Genomic DNA, 23,548 nt, shown 5'->3' with positions numbered 1-23,548 from the left:
AGAAAAGTATTGAAATTGATCATTTAAGCTATCCTGTTGTCCTTTTTTATTTAATAACTATAATTTCAATTTTGGTTACGACTTATAAATAAACTAGCAAGCACCCAAAGAACGAACATGTAACTTTTTTTTTCATTTATTTTTTATTTTATTTTACAGATTCAGTATTTTACGGTCAACTATCCAGTTATTTTCATCCCTTGAACGCGTCATCTCGTTGCTAGGTAATAGGGACAAACAAACGGTAGCAGCATAACACGTTTCCAACGGATTTAAATCTATAAAAGGAGCCGTTAATTTGATTTTTGTTTTTAGTTATCATCGGTAAGTAAGTGGCTTGCCAAAATTTATATTTATGTAGATAACATAAATGTAATAGTAAAATTTATGTCAATTTATTAAGAGTTTTTGTTTGGGTTAATCTGTGACAGGCTGTAAACCGCAACAATATGGAGAATTACGACGATTTGACGTTAAAGGAGATGGTGGAGTTGACCGAAGATGATCGCTCTTTCCGTGAAAGAAGGGTTCTGATAAACAACAAAATTCCTGAGAATCTTTGTAGTGATATAATCGAGTTAGATTTGGAAGGCAGAGGTAAAAATCATGACAAAAAAATTACCTTTGGCATGATAAAGTTTTGGGTCAACCTTTGTGTGATGATACATTTTGTTGTTGCTTCCAGAAATTCGGAATATGGACTTCCTTATTCATTTTACATCTCTGGTAAAACTGGATCTTATGAGAAAAAACATAGAGAAGATCTCTGGCCTGGGCCTTTTGACTCATCTGACATGGCTTGGTAAGGGATAGTTTCTTTCATATCAGCCTATAATGCCTTTTACCACTGTGTGTTAGATAAACTCTGCATTTAATAAGACTTTACTTAAAAAGTATTCATACCTGTTGAAATGTTCCAGATCTGGTCATGTTATATGGTCGGATGTTAAAGCTCTTTAGGCAGGAATGGTTTTCTGTAGCAATTTATCTCCAGATCCAGAGAACACCTTGACTGATGATTTTTTTTTTTTTTTGTAATATAATCTCCAGAGGTTGCAAAAGAGTTTCCAGAACAGAGCCAAGGGGTGCATAATTATGAAATATCCTGAAAATATAAAGAAAGCAAGGTTTCCTATTTTTTTATTTATTTATTTATTTATTTTTGCGATAGGATTCCCGAATTCATCCATAAATCAATCTTAACAGTTAGTAATTTTGCTAAGTACAGCTGCTAACATTTTGGGTTTTCTTCACTAGATTTACGCATTTAGAGGTCTAATTTTCTGCTTATTTCGTCCATGATTTTTTGTTCTGAATTTAGCTGTAGCACCTTTGATTGGTTTCACTGCTGGCAAGAAAAAAAAAAAAGCCTCTCATAGTTCTGGACTGTCACCACTGCAGTACTGTTGGGATGTTGCTCGCATATTTTTTGAGATGTTGTGTTTGGATGAAATACAGTGGAGTCCAACAGACATCACATAACCCATTAACCCCATTCTCAAGATAGGTATGCCTGCTCATCACATGGGAGGGTAGATATAGATAAAAGCAATAGATCAGGTAAGTTTGGGCATATTATATGCATTATCTCAATATTTGTGCATCCCTCTTTCTGATGCATTACAGGAAAGAGTCAATTTTCAGAAATTAGAGCTGGAAATCTGCAGGTTTAATTCTACATGCTGCTTTGCAAACTACAAACAGGATTTTGAAGTTTTTACTTTTCCATAAAAAAGGAGTTCTCAACTAATACTTGTCATGATGAAAGATCCTGACCCCCGTGCTGTAGATCTCCCCATCTTATCCACAGTTGGGCCTTTCAGCTGTTGCTATTAAGAATTTCCTTTCCTAACCTGTCAGTTTATATTATTTCAGTAGGTTTGTATTTTTTTACATATACCTTAGGTGAGATATTCACAGCTTGTTTAACTAATGTTTGATTACCTAAGCCGGCTGTAAACTTTTTCATAATTGTATCTTTGACTTGTCTGGTGTGTATCTTGGTCCACATTACATCGTTTCTTCACTAGTGTTCACAAAGAACCTGCTGATAAGAAAAATTCCTCTTTTTCTAAAATTCCTTTTTACTAAAGCAGGTGTAAGATACATTTAAACTCCTTGTGTTGATCTGTTCCAAGCCTCAAAAATACTAAGAAATTGCATTTAACCCATGATTCTAATGTGACAAAATGCGTGAAGTTTTAAGGGGTGTGACATTCATTCATGTTTATTTTAAATGCGTTGTAGATCTGTCGTTCAACAGAATCAAGAAAATTGAGGGTCTGGAGTCTCTGCGGAAGCTTGAATTGCTAGCTTTGTCGAACAACGAAATCTCTCTTCTTGAGAACATGGATACACTTGAGAACCTCACCCACTTCTATATATCTCACAACCTCATCGGGCACTTGGACAATGTAATTTTTTTTCTTTATCAAAATAACCAGAATTTTGTGTAAAATGATGGAATATTTGAACAAATATTTGGCTATCATATTTATTTCAAAGGTGCTCTACCTCAGAAGGTTCAAAAGACTGGATTCGATCTCCATCACTGGAAATCCATTCACTGAGAAGGAGGATGAAAAAATGTATGTTGCTGCCTTTCTCCCAAGTGTGACGAGGCTAGACCATCTTACCATTACCCAAAGGATGGTAAGTTTAGAATCTTGTGTTTTTGGATGTCCCTAATGATTGAATTGTGGCCTTTGTATCTCTGCTTCCTTCTCTATGTCTGCTTCTGTCTCCTTGAACCCCAGTCGGCCTCGGCAGATGGCCGCTCACACTGACCCTGGTTCTGCTGGAGGGTTTTTTTAAAAGGGAGTTTTTCCTTTGCACTGTTGCTTCAAGCTTGCTTGTTCTAAGGGATTGCCTTCGAGTCAATGAGTCGATGCAATCAACTGGTTTTCCTTAGAACGAAGATTTGAATCAAAATGACTGTATGATCTGGTTGAATTGTAAAGTGCATTGAGATGACATGTGTTGTGAATTGGCGCTATAGAAATAAGCTGAATTGCATAGAAAAAGTATGATATCACAAAGTAAACATAGATGATCAAATTAAATGGAAGGATCATGTTAATTATATTGGTAACAAAATATTACCGATTATATCTGTTATGTATAAAGCTAAGTTCTTTTTAGATCAAAGATTATAGCATATACTGTATTGTTCATTGCTGTATCTCAGCTATTTTGCTGAGACATTTGTATTTTGTGTTTTTCTTTTTAAATCAATGAACAGTACAGAAGATTACTGACTAGTTTGCTTACTTTCATTTTAGTTTTTTATTCTCTTTTGGTTCTTGAATATTACTAAAACTGAAAATAAAAAAGTAACAGATAAAATGGTTTAAGTATATTGTTCACTGGAACAAGGAGTGTGATTAAATAAGTTACGCACCCTCCTTCTCTGTATGGACGTATAACTTTGTATCCTTGGCTTATTATGAAGATTTCTTAATTGTGGTCTTGCTTTGACTAATTGCTTTTTTGTTTAAAGTTTTTAAAAATATCTTCTTCTTACATGTTCAAATAAATGTATTTAACATCTTCTTTTTCATTACATTTACTTTCTGAGGTTACTTTAAACCAGTGCAGCCAGATTTGTAGCCCCGTATTGATGTTCCATTTAGATGTTTCATTTAACAAGTATAATCTATTTGTGTCTGTGCATATTCAGAGAGAGGAAGCCATCTTGAAATACCAAAATGATCAAACATTTAGGGCTCTGGAGTCAGAGGCCAAGCAAACTCAAAGGTCTGACCAAAACCAGGAATCTCAGGTAAAAAGACTCAAATTTAGTTTTTTCAAGAATGCACATTTTATTTCTTGACTCTCTGTCCATTTTAAGTTCTACTTCTACTCTTTTACAGGGTACGTCTGTGGACAATACTGTGACAAGAGGGACTCTTGTGCTTCAGACATATCCTGTTTTCTTTAAACTTAGCAGATGTTTCCTCTCCTCAGTCTGCACAACCTGACTAAATCTGCCATATTCCTTGACTTAGCATTTACAGACCAGAGCCAATTGATGGAGCTGTTCTCACGCATAGTGTTCGAGGACTTAGCTAAGCAAAATCAAATAAAGAAAGAGCTAAACACATTTTTATCTCACTGGGCTGAGACTGAGGCTTTCTTCCAGCAGAGGACATTACAGATTTTTACAGAGTTTGAGGAGCAGCACATGCAGGTAAGCGTTATCTTTACATTTAATCCAGTTTGTCATATCTCTTTTCTATAGAAAAATCATTATAGATGTTTAGTGCCTTCTTATTCAGATTTTTCTGATGTATTATTTCAAATGTTGTAGAGGATGGTGGAGATACAGAATCTAGAGGACCGAGAGCAACAAAAGATCAAAATCGAGAACTGCAATGATGAAATCCTGCAGCTCCGTGAAAGACTCTTGACTCTGGAATTTGAACTGATTGGAAAGAAAAATGTGAGATTGTGTTTGAATATTGTCTTGCATCTGGGAATCTAATAAGTGTTTTGAGATAAGATACTTGACTTAAGTCTGGTGCTTATTTTATTTCAGGAAAACATCAAACAGTTTGACAGCTGGATCTCAGACAATGTTGGTAACTTTTAGAGATACTCTACAATGATGTCACTCAATTCTTTGTCAGGGTAGCAACTACAGTAATAATTTAAGTTCTTTACCATTTTTTGTTAAATGCATGCTGTCTGGCAAAATGATCAAGAGCAAGAATGACATACAAATATTACTGCAATCAATTATTTGGTTTCAGGTATTCAGGAGAGGCCACCAGAGCTTTACATTTATTTTAGTATATCAAGGCTTTGGGAAGAGAAACCGACTCACCTGGAAGCAAACAGTGTCCTGCATACTGGCCTTCAGCTAAAGTTGGGTCTCTGTGTCATGTGTTATTTCTAAAGAGGGTCCTTGATGACTACTTGCACGTTTTTAAAAACAGAAAAAAACCAAAGCATGAATTAAAAACTAAACTAAAATATAGATTTATTTCAAAGGGACTCCAATGTACTACCTGTCAGTTAACTCTTTGTATAACTATTTGACAGACATTTTAAGGTTTTTACAAATTTGCCAGAAAAGTTAATAATTATGGCCAACAATATGTTTTATATCAGAATATATAAATAAAGATGCAACTCAGACTAAATATTTCTTTACATGTAGCTGTCTACTGGCAATAATTCAGACAGCCATGATGACCATCTGGAGACGATCAATGGCACAGAAAACGAGATGGTTTCACCAGTAAATGACCTGAAAGCAGCTATCAAACAGGTAAATCTATCAAGACGTGAAGTGTATGTCAAATGACAACCTGTCTGCACCCCTCATCTTTATCCTCTATTGTAGATTCAGGAAGAGGAGGAGAAATGGACCTGCATGCGCACCTCAAACATGAATCGATATGTCGACCAATGGATAAAAGAGCTGGAAGGCTTACACTTAAAGTGACTTAAGGTCACTGCACCAGAGTGGAAATGTCCCTGAGGATTTCTTCAATGTTACAACTTTTAGCAAATAACATCCAATTATTTTTCTCCCGTTTTGAGTTAAAATACTTGTACAGTGTATGGATATACACATTGAGTTTTTATGTGGTAGATCGATATGATATCGTGCATATTTGTGAAGTCAAAGGGTTTTTGTTGTCTAATTCATAAAATAAATAACAGAAAATGTTTGCATGCATATGCAGCCCCTTGTACTTTGGTAAAACTAAATAAAGTTTAACTCACCAGGTTGTGATTTAATTGTGGTATTAGTTGTTCTGTAAAAGCCTGAGAGAATCTTAACAGAAGTTGAGGGGTTTGAGAAATTAACATTATAAACACTAAGAAACACCACTAAGGTCATGAACAAATTAGAGAGAAGTTTTAAAAATTATTTGATGATAAATCCTTACCTCAGCATCATAATGTGGTCATGGTTTTCTTTATCAACAGATTTATTTCTGGGAATAAACTCAGCTTCTAGATTGACTATGGAGCCAATTATACAACCCGTTGTAAACTGATACAATTGAACTCAAAGTATATATATTTTACAGTGGTTCAGTCAAAGTCCAGACCTAAAGATAATTGAGAACCTGCTGCTAGAATTAGAAATTATATTTGCCTCCCTATTCAATCTGACTGAGAATTTGCAAAATTCTCAGAAAACGTTTGTTGTTGCCCCTAAAAGAATAGGGCTCCAGGGGTATGAGTACTTTTATAAAGTTCTGTTGATATATATTTACAAAAAAAAAAAAAAAAGTCCCAAATCGGCATGTGGAACTGAAGAGGAGTAAAAACCAAAAAAAAAAACCTTAATAGCCCAACTACATTCTGAGACCTGGCATAGTCAGCCTAGAGCCATCCACCCAAAGCTTTGGCACTGTGGCGTTTTTTGACCACCTCCATTACTTCAGTCTGTATGATAACAAAGTCTTAATCCAAGCACTTCCACCAGGAATGGCATGATGCCTGGGTTAAGGACATACTAATTATTCCTTTCAATTCAATTCAGTTTAATTGTATAGCACCAACACAGAACACATGTTATATGAAGGCACTTTACAATTCAAGCAGATCATACAGTCAAATGGATTTAAAGTTTTCTATCTAAGGAAAACCAGTTGATTGCATCGACTCCTTGACTGGAAGACAATCCCTCACACCAAGCATGCTTGTAGCGATAGTGGAGAGGAAAAACTCCCTTTTAACAGGAAGAAACCTACAGCAGAACCAGGAACAGTGAGAGCGGCCATCTGCCGAGGCCGACTGGGGTTCAAGGAGACAGAAGCAGACATAGAGAAAGAAGCAGAGATACAAAAGGCAACTGTCAACCAGCTCCACAGGTGGCCCCGTCCAGGAAACACACAGCCAGGCAGACAAGCTCCGAGCCAGCTCCCATGTGAGAGGATGAAGAGAGCACATCTAGGTAGTCACAATCAGAGAAACAGGACTACACTGAAAAACAGGCCAAGTTCGAAGGAGAGTTTTCCAGAATTGTTGCAATGGCCGACCATTAATCTTTCTTCATGGCCTCATATACTCCTCTGCCTGTTCAACCCTGTGGACAGAAGCATGCTTGGCCTCACAGGCAAACCATGCTTGACTGGACTCCCTCTTTGACTTGACACCCTCCTTTACTGCAGATGTCCACCAGAGAATTCAGGGGGATGCCACTGTGACATGCACCACAGGCCTTATGGCCACAGCTATGGGCTGCCGCATCAACAGTAAAGTCAGAGAATATGGTCGACTCAGACTTTATGTCTGCCACCTTCAACGAAAATTCGAGAAAAGCCTTCCCCTAGATAGTGGTTGAATTAATCCCTGACCAAGGGCTCTGACTGCAAATCCAGACAAAATGTCTCTACCTGTTTGGGCCTACCATGTCTGTACGGCTTCCTCCTCTTCCAGCATATCCAAATTACCTTGGTAATGCATCAAATTTGCCACTTCTTGTAAAAATTTATGATTCTAACAACATTTTTCTTTTTTTACATATTAATAATAATTTATTTGATATTTATTTATCTCATATGGGACTACGCTTTAATCAGGTTAATGCGTGATTAATGGGCAAGATATCCATTATAAGAAATAAGTGGACAATACAGAGGCCTTCTGCATGTACTCTCTGTGCATGTATGACTTCTCTCTAGACACTCCGGTTTCCTTCCACAGTCCAAAACCTGAATGTTGATTGCTATCTTTAAATTGTCTTTAAATGAATGTCACATTAATTTTAGGAGAAAAAAAGTATGAGTGGATTCCAATCCTTTTTAAACTCCTGGAATGTAGGAGGGTACACACAAGAATTATACCTGTCTGTTTGTGTGTTTATGTGAATGAAGCGTTAGCAGCATTAGCTGTTTGCAATGGGTTTTTTCCATGTTTCCCATTCAAACCGTACAGAAACTTGAATTCTCTCCCACTACTTGCAAGATAGTTCCTGACTTGGTATGGCTTATTATGGTGGAATAGAAACAGGGGTGATTAAAGCAAGGCGGTGCTAATGTAACCTTTCCACAACTTACATTAATCCAGGAGGAGGACCAAAATCTCACTTTATGGAGAACACGCTTTTATTGGTTTTTCTGATATGAATAAAGAATCCACTTTAAAAAAAAAAAAAAAAAACCTAAGCCACTTTGACACTCCAGATTTTCCAGTAGGTTTAAATAAGGCCCAAGATCAACAAACACCATTTGAACATAAAACAGTTCTATTATCAGGTGATGATCTCATTAAGATGTGCCCTTGGTCCATCACACCTGAATCAAATGGCCAAATTACGTCCTCAGAATGTAGGTCCTTCAGTCCTTGCAATCATAAAACTATTTGATTCAGGTGTGTCGGGGCAGGGACACATCTAAAAGGACACTAGCCCTTGAGGACTGGGGAGTGACGGCAACATGTGCATGTGTGAAGCGGCGGATGGAACAAAATGGCAAATCAGGTAGATGAGGAAGACGGGACAACAGTTTCAAATGGGAAAGAGAGAGGTAGAGGAGGTAAAAGGTCGTTTGAGATTAAGGAAATAAATTGGAATTACCAGAAAGCAGTTTAGATGAAGAAAGAGTTGTGCAAAGGAAGGTTGTCAGAGAAGGAATAAAAAAAAAAATTTGATTCACTGCTGAAGATAAATCATTTGAGTCACATTTTTATCTCCAGAGAAATAATTAAGAAAATTGGGGAAGTTGAATTAGAGAAGGTGTTGTGAGATGGAAACTTGCTGTTAATCTGCAGTAATTAAAGACAAAGCATTGGATGTTGAAGACTTAGTGAAAACAGAGGTCATAGAGACAAAAGTTATAGGAGAGAATAACACAGTGAAAGGAGTAATAACAGGAATGCCAATTAACAAGAATTTAGATAGATTAAAGAATAACATCAGAGGCTATGTTAAAGGGATACAGAGACTTTATAAAAACATACAAAGGAAAATGGTGGCAAGCACGTCACTGCTGATAGTTCTCAGATTCAGTTAAAGCAGAAAGAGTCAAAATAGGTTTTATGAGTTTTATTCCACCTTCACTCAGGTGCTACAGGCGTCAGCTCTACAGACACGTGGTAGCAGTTTGTAGGGGAAGAAAAGATGGTCAAAATGCAGAGAAGAACACAAAATTGAGGAGTGCAGGGAAGAAACTGAAGAAAGGTGCTGCAACTGTGAAGGCCTGCAGAGAGTCAGCTATGGACGATGTGTGGTGAGAAAGAAAGCAGTGGAAATTCAATATGTTAAAACAACAAAAAATACAAGCTACGTAGAAGCAGTGAAGAGAGTTCAAGGACAAAGTACAGGAGAAATGAATCGAGTACAGAATCGGGTACAAAAGGAAAATTTAGTAGAAAGAGAAGATAGTTTCAATCCAACAGTAGGGAAACTAATTTTATTCATAGTGTATGTCATTAACTGCACCGACCAAGGCAAGCATAAGACAGAGGACTTAAGGATCATTGAGAGAGGAACTGAAACGTTTTTGGGACTCAAAGAAGTTAGTTGGGAAAACATTATTACAAAATTGGTGATAGAGGAAAGAACAGAAGGTTCTTGAACATTAAAGTTTAAGATATTGTTTATAATAAATAGTAATTATATCAGATAAAGATATACAAAAAGTAGATCAATTTAATTGTGTGTGTGTATACTGTCATTTTGTTCCACAATCCATACTGGTGGGTGGTGGTAATGCAGTTTCAAATTGTTTTTGTTAACCGCTGTTAAATTCCACAAAAGATGAAAAAGAAGTAGGACTGGGGGGTGTGAGCACATGCAAGTGAATTGATGAAACAGTGGCTTTGAAACTCGGTCCTCAGGATCCACTGTCCAGCGTGTTTTAGGTGTCTCTGCTCCATCACACACCTATAGAGGACCAACTCTGCCATATCTCTAAGAAACAACCCCTCCTCATTTGCATAATGAGGCAGAAATGCATACAGATGTGTAAAAACGACAGGCAGAAATAAATAGCATAAAATTAATAAAGAGGGTAAAAAAATACAAAGGAAGAATAAAACAGACAAAAATATATCATGCACATAAATAACTACTTAATAAGCAATACATTAAATAAAGTTGAAGATTATAATGGACAATAAATAAATAAGGTAAATATTACAAAGGTAAATAAACAAAGAAGCTAATTAAAAGAGATAAATACATTTATGTCTCACTATATTATTTAATTTCTACCTATATTTATTTGTTTATTGTATTTTTGTGGGCAATTAATTATATGCGTGTTCATTTATTGAGCATTTATTTATTTCTGTTCTTATTTTTAAATATGGCAGAGTTGGTCCTCCATACTCACCTGCATGAAAGGATTCATCTCCCTCCTCAGCAAGATGCCACAGGCTGCAGGGGCCTAATAATCACTCTTTTATCTAAGACGTGTATTTGCAGGCAGGGGAATATGGAGTACTAACTCTGACACACAAATTCATATTATTAGTTACTTTTTCAAGCAATTTTATGTCATTAAGTTTCTGTATTTATTTATGTCAGACTTGGTCCTCCATAGTGGGATACCTAAAACATGCATTGGGTCCTAAGGACTGAGTTTGAAAAGGACTGAGTTTGAAAACCACTGGTAGAGAACATTACTGGAAAATATTCGTCGCCGCCCTCTTTTTCTGAACTTAACCTGACCATAAGTGGCATTTTTTCAAAAATGTAACTGGGGCGGGGTTACATCAGATTTAGTTACATTTTAAATACACATCGTCCAATAATAATCCCTGCTCCAACCAAGCGCTAAGGTTTTAGCCAATTAAATTCAGAGGAGCTGAGCCAATATAGGAAGTGTCGCGATAGTTACCCTCAGTCCTACTGTGACAGTCTCATAAAGTCTCGTGTATAGTTTAACGTTTACTAATTTACCGATAAAGACCGTGTCTGTTATTTCTATCGGTCTCTCGCTGTGGTGTGCTCAGTGTTAAAGTTCATGTCGGTTTCTGACGCGTTTTTCTACCTCTCGTCATGCCTGTCAGAGCAGAGTGCTGCTGTCCAACCGGCGCGGCCTGTCCATCCTCGGCCTGTCTTGTTCCGCCCGCCCCGATCAACACCCACCAACCCGGTGTGTTCACCTCTCTGCTCTGCAGCGGCGCTCAGTATCGGGGTTATCAGAGGAGTAAAGGGAACTCTTACGATGTTGAAGTTGTTTTACAGGTGATTTATTTATGTATTTTTTAATGCATGTTGAACCAAAATTAGTTTAATGAAATTTTTTTCTCCTTTTGGTATTTTTGTTTGGATGTAGAATAATTGTTAGCATTTGACATCTGAATAAAATATTTTAAACCGGCCAGAGAAAGCTATCTAAATCATATTATTCATGCTGTAGCTATATTTATTAATTTTGGGAAGGATAAAAGGTTTCCTAATATAACATTTTTTAAATACTATTTTTCTTTTTTGCGTTTTTAAAGTGTTTTCTTAGTTAAAATCCTCCCTGTTATTTTTTTTGCCATATGCATTTGCATATTTTGTGACCCTGTGAGCTGTGACTAAATGCACCTTAATCTGTTTGCACTGGACAGCATGTGACCATGGAGGACTCATATTTGTGTGGATACCTGAAGATCAAAGGCCTGACTGAGGTAAGCCTTGGATAAACGAGGCAGGATCTAGTAAAACTGACCTTTATGCTTCAAAAAGCTTAGCACAGACTGGTTCATGCTTGCTCCAGACAAGCTGAATCAAGAAAATGTCAGGTTGATTAAAGTTGACATGGTAAAAAAAATTTATGTTGTTTTTTTTCCCAGCCAGTTGCCTATTGCATTATGCAACCTAAAGGAAATGGTTTACAGATAAAAAGCAAGGCCTGTGGAAAATAAGCAGTGATAAGTAATAGTAAAGCTTAAATGTTTCTGAGAAAATATATTCTCTCCTTTCTGTGTAGAAAAGCACCTTTTTATTTATTTATTTTTTTAAGTATTATGTGTATCTAATGGTACATCACAGGACTTTTAATGATGGGATGTTGAATTGTTAAATGTTATTTATTTTTTCATTGGGCACAAAAAGAATAAGAAACATACACACAAGGGGGGGAAAAAGGGGGCAATAACATGTTTTGCATATGAAGGGAGCCACAGATCAAAGGATGCTGCCCTGATCTAACGGATAAACTGTGATCCTACCTCAGTATTGCTAATGCTGAAAGCTGACCGGCATTTCTAACTAACTGTTAAAGAGAATAATAAAGGGGAAATGTTAAATTAGTCCAAGGAACAAATCCTTTACTGTCTCTTCTGTCATTAGAAATGGATTTATTAATACAGTGCGACAACTTTTCCAAATATTTAAGCAGATAAAACGGATGATCTGCAAAAGGAGTATTTTTGCCCATTAAGTAAAGTAACTGGTTATGATGCGCTTAAAATAAGAGTTGTTGGGTTTTTTCTTATTTTAAACAATCAAAAGGAAAATGCATTTCATTATAGAAAAATGACTTGCTTAGATTTCAATTTTTGTAGTTCATGTTTTCATTATAAGGGCCCCTGTCTAGAAAAGCCAAAGTTGGTCATAAATATTGCATGGCTTGATAATGTTACATGACATTAATTCTAAAGATATCAAAATTAAAACAGAATTGAGTTGAATGGAGGCACACATGGATGTTTTTTTATGGCAACACCGCAAGCACATTGCCTCATATTGGGACATCTTAAAGAAAATCATAAGAGAGGGAACCAAAGGTGGATTACTTGCATGAATGCTTCAAAGTTGATGGTTAAGGGGAAAAATATCAGATGACAAATTTAGGGTCTCTTTAAGTTTGGTTCATCACTGATTATAATTTACAAATGCTTGAAGAGACCACATTCTTCTGTTGAAGTTATATGTCAGTTTAAACACCATGGGGATGTTCAGGCATAGTACCAACCAGTTAGGAGATAAGATGAGTTTTTCTTTCTCAAAGTGAGCATATTGACCCCAGATCTAAAGTGAAAGCACTGGTTAAAATCCTCGCTGCAGCTGGTAGGAGAATATCATTATTCACATTGATGGGGCAATCCTAGAGGGATGAAACGTTACTGTTAAAGGAATAGTTACACCAAGTGTACTTTGCTAAACATTTTAATGGCAACTCTAGTTAAAAAGACTATTTTATAACCATTATTTACTGGTTTAATCTTTAACGTATTATATACAAATTAACCTATGGACTAAAACTTCCATATTTGGAGGCTCTTCTTGTTGTTTGAGGAATCTATAATTGTCACTGGGTGTTTATGTTTGGAAGGGGACTAGCAAGCCTGAAAACCTCATCCTAGAGTTGAAGTGTGAAGATAGTAGCTGAAGAGTATTCTGCTTTAAGGGGGACCAGATCCAATCACACACAAAGGGATGATTGACGAGGGAAGAACATTATGTTGAAATATGGAAGGAACACTATTGGGTTCCCAAAATGCACATCATCCTTAAGCATACAGTAAAGTTTTAATTGTTGTTTCAATTAATGTTTCATGACAGATGTAGGAGATGATACCTTTTTTTTTTTTGCAAGCATTGAGGCCTTCAGTACAACCCTGGGTAAAGCAGCACTGACAGGTTGCAATGGCCAAATGTCAAATCCACTAAAACTCAACCTGTAGATGTTAAAAGGCCAAGTTTTATATATGTGTTTGTATGTATGTGTGTGTGTGTGTGTGTGTGTGTGTGTGTATATATATTATTAATTATTCTAAAAAAATATACACCATTACTCATTCTGGCTTTTATGGAGGAATATCTGGATGTCAAAATGTTTTCTCTGCTCACTATCCTAGAAGTAGATTTTTGGTATGGGGGAAAGAAAAAAACATGCAATTTATAAAAAAAAACGTTTAGCTTTTTATATCATCTCCACATGCTCATCCAGGAGGAGCGTGTCCTACAATTCAGTGGCTGAATTCAAATTCAGGGGCTGCGTCCTCCGAAGGCAGGATTCGTAGGCCGAGTACGTCATAGTGTGGCACTGAGGTCTGTTCGGATTCCAAGACTCCTCGTTATGCAGCCGACAAATGCATCCTTCTTCTTGCCCATTTTGAAGGACTGGTCTGGTGTATTCTGTGTAGCTTTGGATATCCCATGATTCATTGCGAGTCAAAGCAAGGCAGCTCTGTGCTCAGAGAAAAAAGGTACTTAGTGCTGAACAGTGGTGAATATTGGAAGTTCAGTTTAATATTATGCAGGTATGTGAATAGTTCTGTCTGAAACTGACAAAAATAGTTGTTTTAATGGTCAGATATGTGGAAGTTAATGTTTGATTTATTGAAATGTTTTTATCTGTTACTTTGTAAATAGGTTTGGCTGTAATTTAAGGACAGATTCTAATATATCTGCAGTGTTGCGGACAATAAATCTCATACGATGCAGCTGTTGAAGCTCCTCGAAAATGTTAATAAAACCCAGCACAGCAGTGATAAGTTGGGTATTCAGTCTGCCTGCTTTGTGTGTCAACTCTCATGGTTGATAGGCAAAAGAGCATACGGCTGTAAAAGCCGCTGTAGGCTGGACCTGTTTGAATTCACAGCCAAAACTCTTTCAGCCTACTTATTTTTACGGACCTCCAAGGATCCAGTCCAGGTAGACTGGTTCCTTGGAGGATACAGCCTCTGAAATCGAACACACCCAGTGACATGATGCGATCAGCTGGTTTTCCTTGGTAGAAATTTTTAACCAATCTGACTGTATGACTGAATCGTGTAAACTGCCATAAGATGATGTTTTGAATCGGCACTATATGAATAAACTGAATTTAATTTCTTTTTTTCTCCTCATGTTAAGGAGTTTCCCACTCTTACAACGTTCTTTGTTGGTGAAATTATTAGCTGGAGGCGGCCTTTTTTAACACGGAAGTGGGATGCAGACGAGGATGTGGACAGAAAGCATTGGGTACGTCTTTTTCAACAATTTTTATGGTTTTAGTTACATTTGTTAATAAAGAAATTGAAGCACATTTCTTCATTATCAAGATGTCTTCTCAGGATCTTCAGATTTTTGACATACTTGCATCACAGATGATGGATTAAAGAAAATAGATTTTAGATCATGTATTTGTAATAATTGATTCCCATATTTTTTACTCTCTCAGGGGAAGTTTCCCGCTTTTTACAAATATGGAAAATCATTTAACTCGGACAACTTTGACTACAGAGCCTTGGAAAACAGTGACTACATCTTCATGAGGTGGAAGGTGAGCAGGTTTTTACTTTTTTTTTTTTTTTCTTCACTTTTTTCCAACTATGCAGCTTCAGTTGTTGTTGGTCTTTCAGGAGCAGTTTCTTGTTCCCGACCACACAATCAAAGACATCAGCGGTGCCTCCTTCGCAGGCTTCTACTACATTTGCTTCCAGAAGTCCACAGCCACCATTGAGGGCTACTATTACCACAGGAGCTCAGAGTGGTAATCCACTTAAAATCCCCAAAAGTACTTCATCTTATTTTGATGTAGTTATCCATGTATATATTTTTTATGTATCATCTCTGCAGGTACCAGTCACTCAGTCTAACCCATATTCAGGAGCGCAGTATGCCTATTTATGAATTTCGGTGATATAAATTCTACATGAAGAGATGGCTCATAGCGCTCTGCGAAGACCTGGGACACGATGCCAGCAAACCGCTGGATGGCGAATTTTCCTCCTTGGAAGGAAAACTAAGCAGTAGCCAGACGTCCCGTCCTCGTTGCAGAAAGTAAAGCATGGATGGAAGAAGAGCTGAACAGATGGAGACTTATGAGGCAAAACCATTCAAACTGATAAAAGAAAGTCATTGGTTTCCTATTTTGCTTGTTTTATTTGATTATTTTTCATTTATTTTATTGCTCTCTGCTATAGAGCGTCACAGTTGGCTTTGGACTTTGGATGCATGTTGCACTTTTAGTGAAGTTTTGCCAAGGAAAAAAAAAAGCTAATTTTGTTCTTCGATGAAAATCTATTTTTGATAGAAAATGTTTAACCAAATTAATTTATTCTGGGTTTATGGATAAAAGTTTGTATTATAAAAAAGGTTATTTAAGATGATTGATTGAAAATCGGAACATTATTATTAACCATGGTTTCCATAAATGGTTTTCTATGCAAGCCAAATAATTGTAGAGGTAAGATTGTTACTAGCCTCTAGCATGTTTTTTTTTTTTTTTTTTTTTTTTTTTTTTTATATAATAATTCCGACTCTTGTTTTATTAGAAATGCATGATGTTAAATAACTTGCCCAATTATAGACTGAAAAGTTAGAGATCCTTTGGTTTGGGAACAGTAGACTGTTCCTTTTGTAAAGTTTATTATTAAAAAAATAAATGCTTAAATTTGGAAAAGGTGGAGGCAAGTTCTGAGACCTGAAAGTGAGAAAAAGGACCAAAGGGAAATTCTCACTAAGAAAAAAATCTGTTGCCTTACAATTTGAATCGCTTGTAAAGCTTCTCTTAAACTTCTTGGGCTGGAATTTGATTTAGTGGAAATAATTAGAAATATCTCTTCGGGATCCTCTAAGCTTCCCTGAGCAGAGATTATGTTAAACCTAAGTGCATTAAACTGTTCACCTACAGTTTTACAGCTGAGCTTAAGCAAGTTTTCATTGAACCAGTGAAATTAAATGCATATGTCACAATCATCAATTGTTTTTTATTTATTAATCATGTAACAGGATTTAAGATGTGCAATGGTAGATGTTTAGGAGTTTATCATGAGAATGTCTGTTTGATGATGTTGAGCCATTTGGACATTGAGGTGGAATAAACTTTTATGCAAATGTGTGCAATGACCGGTTTAATTCTGTTATTTGATCATATAGACTTATCCGTTCACCCAATGCAGGATATTTTTGATGCCCATAAACTATTTCTATATGCTGAAATGTACCAGGAGCTGCAGAGAAGCAGGGTTTTTGGCTTCTAGCATGAAGGAGTGGTTGTCTATCGATCAGAGAGCAGGGTGCTTAAATAATCAAGTGGCTGTTTAAGACACACCGAACTGACCGACAATGATTACAGAGTTTGTCACTAAACTACGGTCCTTCTTTAATGCATTTGGTTATTTTTAAGGGAAAGATTTCAAAAATGTTATTGTAGAGTTCCATAAACAGGAAAGTTAATTCTTGTTTGTAGAAGAATGTGTGGGCATTGTTAGTCTTTCAGCTGCTTTTTATTTTTAGTTTAAATCAATTTTATAATTACATACGGAACAGAAATTAAGACGTATGATATTAGTTTTAGGCATTTTGTCCAGCCCTAGTTTATTAAAGCCAGGAGTTGCAGTTTTTCTCTGCTAAATAAAAATATGTGTATATATATATATATATATATATATAAAAAATTTCAACGTATACCAGTAGGTGGCAGCAGACACAATCGTAGTCTCTAACTCCAGGCTAATTTCAGTAGTAGTTGTTACACAGATAAACTCAGTGGTATTCTACTGCCAAACAGGAAATAAATGTTTTTATTATCCTGACTTTTTTTTTTTGCTCAAGAAGTTGAGAAATGATTTGAACCACTTTCTTCCTGTAAAGGCCCATGGGTGTGGAGAAATGATAAAGTGCTTTTGTGTCTGTAGTTTCTCATTCTCCACTGCTTTCGCATATTAGTTTCTCTTATATTCAAGTATAAGCCAGATATTTTCTCAGGCGATAATTCCTTCAGTTCAACCTATTTGCCCCTAACAAGCTTACACATTTGTGCCTTTAGGATCCATATATCATCCTCCACCAAGCTGTCTTTGAGGCACTTCAGGAATTTTATTTTGTTGACTTCCCTTTAAAGAGAGACAGTGTGAGTTGTCCAGCCACACCCCCTGTAGGTGGAGGGAATATAAATTCACCTGCAGGAAGGCTCCTGCATATTCCTAAATGAGATCAAGTATCTTGCAGCTGAAATCTGCACAGTGTTTCCTGTCTGTCCATCCATCCATCCAGCCGTCATGCAGTCTGAGCTTTATCCTATCAACATCCGTTTAACCGGAGTTCTACACAAGGAGAAGACCAAAGTAAGGAGAAATTAAGTTTCTACATTTATGAAATAACAGCAAAGGACATTTCTGTTTACTTGAGTATGGTATACATTCTTCCAGATGTTCATAACCTCTGTGCTTTGGTCGGATCAGAATGACATTACAATTTACAGAACTTTTAAAGATTTCAGACAAATGCATGTAAGTATAAAAAAATGCTCTATTTTTTCCCCTGAGCTTATGCTTAATTAATAAAATAATTTCCTTTACAGAAACAACTGAAGAAGAAATTTCCACCTGGAAGTAAACTGAATAAATCCGACAGAATCCTTCCTAAATTTCAAAGTGGGTCAGGGTTGCTTGGTGTAAATACTAAATGACCAGCTGGATGATGTTGGAGTAAAATTTATGTGTTTTTGTCGTTAAGGCAACAAAGTGAAGCAGAAGAGCCAAGGGAAGGGGCCTAATAAATCACTGGTGCGACTTAAGTATTTGCAGAAATACTGTAATAATCTTCTGAGCTGCGATCCAAGGGTCTCGCAGTCTGCAGACCTTGTAAAGTTCTTGCAACCAAAGGAGAAGGAGCTGCAGCCAGAGTTCACCAAAAACTGGTAGGAGAAACTTCTAAAACATTTAGAGCTGTTTAAAGGCAAACCTTGACAAATATGGAAAAAAACTAAACAAAAGAAATTATTGCACATCCTGCTAAATCAATATTTGGTTATTGGGGCTTTCTGATAACTAAAAGTTTTTTTTCACATACCCTACAACTGATTCGTAGTTTAGCCTAGATATGCTACACCAAACTATAACCGTGATCAAAATCTGTCTCATAATTATACAAATAAATAATTGTTAGGTCTCTAGGAAAATTTTGAAGAAAAAAAGAACAGATTTATTTTCTGCCTTTAGATTTATCAATGGTTAATCGTGGATATTTGCACTTTAAGGTAATTGGGAACTGGTAATTACTATAAGATAACAGATTATGTTGTGATTAAAGGAGAAATTTGCTACAAAAGGGGTTTTGTTTGCCACGGATAGGCAGGAAATAGCAAGCTGAGTTTCTTTTTCACCAATTGTCTTCCTCACTCTGGATTCAACAACAAGCAAAAAAAAAAAAAAAAAAAAAAAAAAAAATAAAAAAAAAATAATTTGTCACAAACCTGATAGAGTGATCAGGCCTGGTTCCAAACCCATAAGGCAGGATATACTGCTGGGTTTTCTGGTTCTTTCTGAATTAACCCATACTAAACCAAGGAGCTGCTGTTGGATAAGAGAATAAAAAGAGGTATAGTGGAGGATCTTTGCAAATTTTTGAAGACACCCGCCCTCTCCACTTAAAAATAAAAATAAAAAAATGCCTCCCCGGTCCTTAGAGGGGACTATTAAACCCATGCAAGAGCCCATTTCTCTTCATAAACACTCTGTTTAACACTAGGCAGTTGCTGTTTGCATCACTCCTACAGGCTTACATTCCAAAAGAAAATTAGCAGTTTTTCCCAATATGTCAGATTTACCACACGTAAGTGAAAAATGGGACGAGCACGTAGGACGGCCTTACGTAAAGATACAACCAGAATGGTTGACAATTAGGAGAACCACTTATATTGATGATCCACCCAGAAAAAGAACATCCTCCACTATTCCTTTAACCAATTAGAAGTAAACACCATGACATGCGGTAAATAGATGGGTTTATTTTAGCTAAACCAAATACATCTTAATGAGATTTAGAAGAAGGCAGTTAATGCAGGTGTAGGATGTCAGTCCAATATAAGCCAAAGCATGTTGCATCTAAAATCTCTGATATAAGAGCGCTAATAGAAGCGTTCTGTAGCATCTTTTAATCTGCTTCAGCAGCGCTTGCATACTGCAGAGCCAATATGATCACACCCACGACAGCTTAGGGTGAAAATGATCATGATTTGTGCTGAGATCATTTTGGGTCAATATTGGTATTATATATCGGAAATGATAGTTATCTCAGGACGTGCCTATTTTTATGTACTGTGAAGTTAAGAAAGTTACTGTGATTAAATCTGATCTGGGATGTTAATATAGTGTTTAATGTGGGGATATCTGTGTTTATTTACCTTAGTATCATGATCATGCCCTCTGAGGATGAGATCACTAGTTTTGGAGGACATAACAGCAGTGGTAATGTGACCCAGCCATTCGTCACAGAGACCTACAGATGTGTCGCCCCATATGAAACCAAAGACACCAAAAACAAACCTTTCAAAGCCGCTGTGGACGAGAAGCTCGACGTTCTTATCAAAGACAAAGCCGGTGAGTAACACGGAACTAGAGCTGTTTCTATTACAGTCCCAGATTTATTCTCATCAGTGCTGATTATATCTGCAGGGTGGTGGCTTGTAGAGAATGAGGAGAAGAGAATGGCCTGGTTTCCTGCACCCTATCTGGATAAGCTGGATGATGATGAGGAGGATGGATATGAAACTGATGGGATACCAGAACGAGGTATCCAAACAGAAAGAAACGCCTCGACTATAATGGTTGGAAAGTTGAAGATTATGTCTAAAGGTTTTTTTTGTGCCACCCAAAGGTTCGCTTTACACAGCCGTCAAGAACTACAATTCCACCACAGTGGATGAAGTGAGCGTGAACATTGGTGCAGTGGTGGAGGTCCTGCAGAAATCTGAAAACGGCTGGTGGCTCGTCAGGTAAGATCTGAGCTATTCTACAAGGGTTTAAATTAATCCCTATTTAAAGTATAGTGGAGGATTTTCGCAAATTTCTGAAAAGAACATCCTTGTCCACTCCAAAAAAAAAAAAAAAAGATGCACATGCACAAATCCGTACCCGATCCTGAGAGGAAATGCCACGTGTAAGAGCGTGCACGAGCCCATTTCTCCTCATGCACGCTCTGTTTAAAAGTTGCTGTTTGCATCACTCATACAAGCTTACTTTCCAAAAGAAGATTTGCAATTTTTCCACTATATCAGACTCACCACTGGTAAGTGAAATTTGACAGTTAGGAGGACCACTTATTGTGATGATCCACCCAGAAAAAGAAATCCTCCACTATGCCTTTAAGCTGCAAGTAATAATTCCGAATTAAATTTGTAAATGATCTCAACCTCTTTGTAATAGAATCTCTATATAAATATAGCTGCTCTTCAGGGTTAGCCAGATAATATCAGTGAACGAACAGCAGCAGGAAGATGAAGGAAAAGACATTTAATATCTGAAGCTTTGAAGATCTCGAATATTTTGACTTTTTTGGCCACAATACAAAATGCTGCACATTAACCTTTTAAAAAATATTCTAACTTTGGAGTATGGGGGTGTTTTTTGTTTTATCAGAGGGGGTTGATAAATTGCTCAGTAGTAGTAGCAGGACCAATTGGGGTAAATGCATGGCAAGTTTGTCATGGTTTACAATGGCCTAGTTAAAGTCCAACTCTATTTTTTTCAGGTTGTGGTTAAATCTCTTTGCTGATGTTAATGATTGATCTTTTCAATTTGCAGACACAATGGTAAAATCGGCTACATTCCAACCCTGTACCTGCAGCCCCACAGTTACCCTCGCATTCAGATGGCGCCTCAGCATCATGTGCAGAACTCCTCCTTCCTCTCACCCTCCTCTTCCTTACACCACAGCCGTTCGTCTGGTAACCTCACTCAGCTTCCCAATTCCAGGCCCGCCTCCCCCAGCCCGATCCAAACAGAAAGCTTCAACAGGTCACAGTCTCTGAACATGTTGTCTGAGGAGCCCTATACTCAGCCTGAAGCGATCCTTTCTGTTCCAGCCAAAAAACACCCCACTACACCAACTCCTGCGGTGCAACTTCCTCTTCCAGTTATCATGGTGCAGAGTGATGAAGAAGGGGAGGAGAGGGGTGGGATCTTCAGAGCAGAGTCGGTGGACAGCTTTGAAAGCGACAGCTTCAGTGATGATTCCCTGTCCATGTCTGCCGGTTCAACCCTCAGCCTGAGGTATGGCGCCAACGACGAACAGCTGCGACTGTCCCGCACGCCCCCTCCCATGGTGGCCAACCGCCTGAACCCAACAGGTAACCATGAGGGAACTTTACTCCCCAGTGTCTCTGACCCCAACTTATATAAGGGCCCCAGGTTCCCCACGGTGCCCCCAAGACCCCGGGCCCAGGACATTCTCAGCCGCTGTACCAGCGTCACCCGTAAGAACGCAACCAAGAGCAACCCATCATCCACACAGACCGAGGAAACCAGCCGATAAAACCTGAAGAATGAAGTTTGGCTTCGTTATTATTACAACTAATCTTATCTAAGTCAGTTTTCTTAGGGATAAAAACTACATTTTTTTAATGATCTTGGAATCAACAAAATCTAAATAATACAAAAAAGAAAATTCAAATGCTGAATATAAAAATATTCAACTTACTGTAGAAGAGTCGTGTGTCTTTTGTTTTGGATCAACATCAATATCTGCTGTTCCTGATGTCTGTAAATATCAGTTAATTGTAGATAAATAAATATATATCAAAATTTCTTCACTTGAATTCTCTCTTTTTCAATCAAATGGTCTTTCACATATAAAAAACAGTCTAGGAAAAAGCATCCTTTTTATATTAAATCTATTGCGTTTTTAGTTCTTTGTAAGTTTGTCTCAATAATTCACTTTTACATCACCTTAACTCTTGTGACAGATGCCATATTTCATGATTCTTCCTCCACCATGTTTCATAGAGAAGAATGTCACTTTTCTGCTATGTGTAACATTTTGCATGAAGGCCAATAAAAAATGTACGAGCGCTTCCTGGGAATTATCCTGACTTCTTATCAACAATAACTTCTATATGAAAGACAAACTTATAGTTGTATCAGAAGTAAGCTACTAAGTCCTCCATGTTTTAGATGCCCCCCTGCTTTAACACAGCTGACTGAGGTAATGGCAGTTCAGCTAAAGCCCAATTATCAGGATCAGTAGAAACCAGGTGAGCAGAGGCAGAGAGATGCAGGAAATGGGCTCTAAAGGACCAGAATAAGGAAACTCCTGGTATGGATAAATGTTCATGTCTTGGTAGTTTTACAGTTATTTTCTATTTCAAGATTATGGTTTGCACAGCAGTCTGGAAGATGTTTAAATCTTGAAATATTGATTTATAAGCTAACCTCGCTTTAAACTTGGCTGTTTTCCTTACCTGTCCACTGCGTCCCTTGTTTTCCATGATGCCTTTGTTTACCTAATGCTTTACTTAATTCAAGGAGGCTGAATACAAATACTATTTTTTGTTATTGGGTGGGGAAATAATGTGAAAACTCTGGATCACTTTGAGTTTATTTAACAATCAGGAACTACTTTGTCGTCCATTACTTGAATCCCCAATGAAATAAGCTGGTTGTGATTAATGTGACAAAAAGTTATGGGGTATGAAGACTTATGAAAGTTGCTATTTTTGGTTGTAAAGAACTGGAGGAATCATGTTCTATCCCAGAGAGGAATTGGCATCAAGTAAGAATTTCATCCTACTCCCATAAAACAACCTCAGACCTTCAAGCATTCCTGTCTCCTTTTTAACTGCGGAGGCTTAGGAGGCTTCTAAAGAAAGCTGCAAAAAAAAAAAAAAAACCCTGTTGTGCGACAGTTGATGGCTTTAGCTCTTCTAGTTTCCTTGTT

The 23,548-nt window shown here is 37.2% G+C and overlaps 1 protein-coding gene and 1 pseudogene across 1 annotated transcript; both read left to right on the top strand.

Annotated features, from left to right (window-relative positions):
• The first annotated feature begins 230 nt into the window (after positions 1–230).
• On the top strand, positions 231–16,085 carry LOC107092811 (annotated as a pseudogene).
• A 1,727-nt stretch (positions 16,086–17,812) lies between these two features.
• noxo1 (NADPH oxidase organizer 1) lies at positions 17,813–22,380 on the top strand. The gene is made up of 8 exons (XM_015387481.1): positions 17,813–17,958; positions 18,043–18,123; positions 18,195–18,267; positions 18,350–18,533; positions 20,024–20,214; positions 20,290–20,406; positions 20,492–20,609; positions 21,418–22,380. Exons 1-8 carry the CDS (start codon positions 17,893–17,895, stop codon positions 22,145–22,147), a joined length of 1,560 nt encoding a protein of 519 aa, XP_015242967.1. The 5' UTR covers positions 17,813–17,892; the 3' UTR covers positions 22,148–22,380.
• Positions 22,381–23,548: the final 1,168 nt, after the last annotated feature.

Source organism: Cyprinodon variegatus, unplaced genomic scaffold (genome assembly GCF_000732505.1).
Source record: "Cyprinodon variegatus isolate N-32 unplaced genomic scaffold, C_variegatus-1.0 Scaffold396, whole genome shotgun sequence".
In the NCBI taxonomy this organism is placed as follows: domain Eukaryota; kingdom Metazoa; phylum Chordata; class Actinopteri; order Cyprinodontiformes; family Cyprinodontidae; genus Cyprinodon; species Cyprinodon variegatus.
Note: the sequence above shows the minus strand (reverse complement) of the source record. Positions and strands in the feature narration are given on the sequence as shown.

What these genes read in the sequence shown, in the direction of transcription:
- noxo1 (XM_015387481.1), top strand. Translation starts at nt 17,893, where the DNA reads ATGCAGTCTGAGCTTTATCCTATCAACATCCGTTTAACCGGAGTTCTA. An exon ending in AAGATTTCAGACAAATGCAT is followed by an intron (nt 18,124 to 18,194) that starts GTAAGTATAAAA and finishes TTTCCTTTACAG; the next exon opens with AAACAACTGAAGAAGAAATT. An exon ending in TCTTATCAAAGACAAAGCCG is followed by an intron (nt 20,215 to 20,289) that starts GTGAGTAACACG and finishes TTATATCTGCAG; the next exon opens with GGTGGTGGCTTGTAGAGAAT.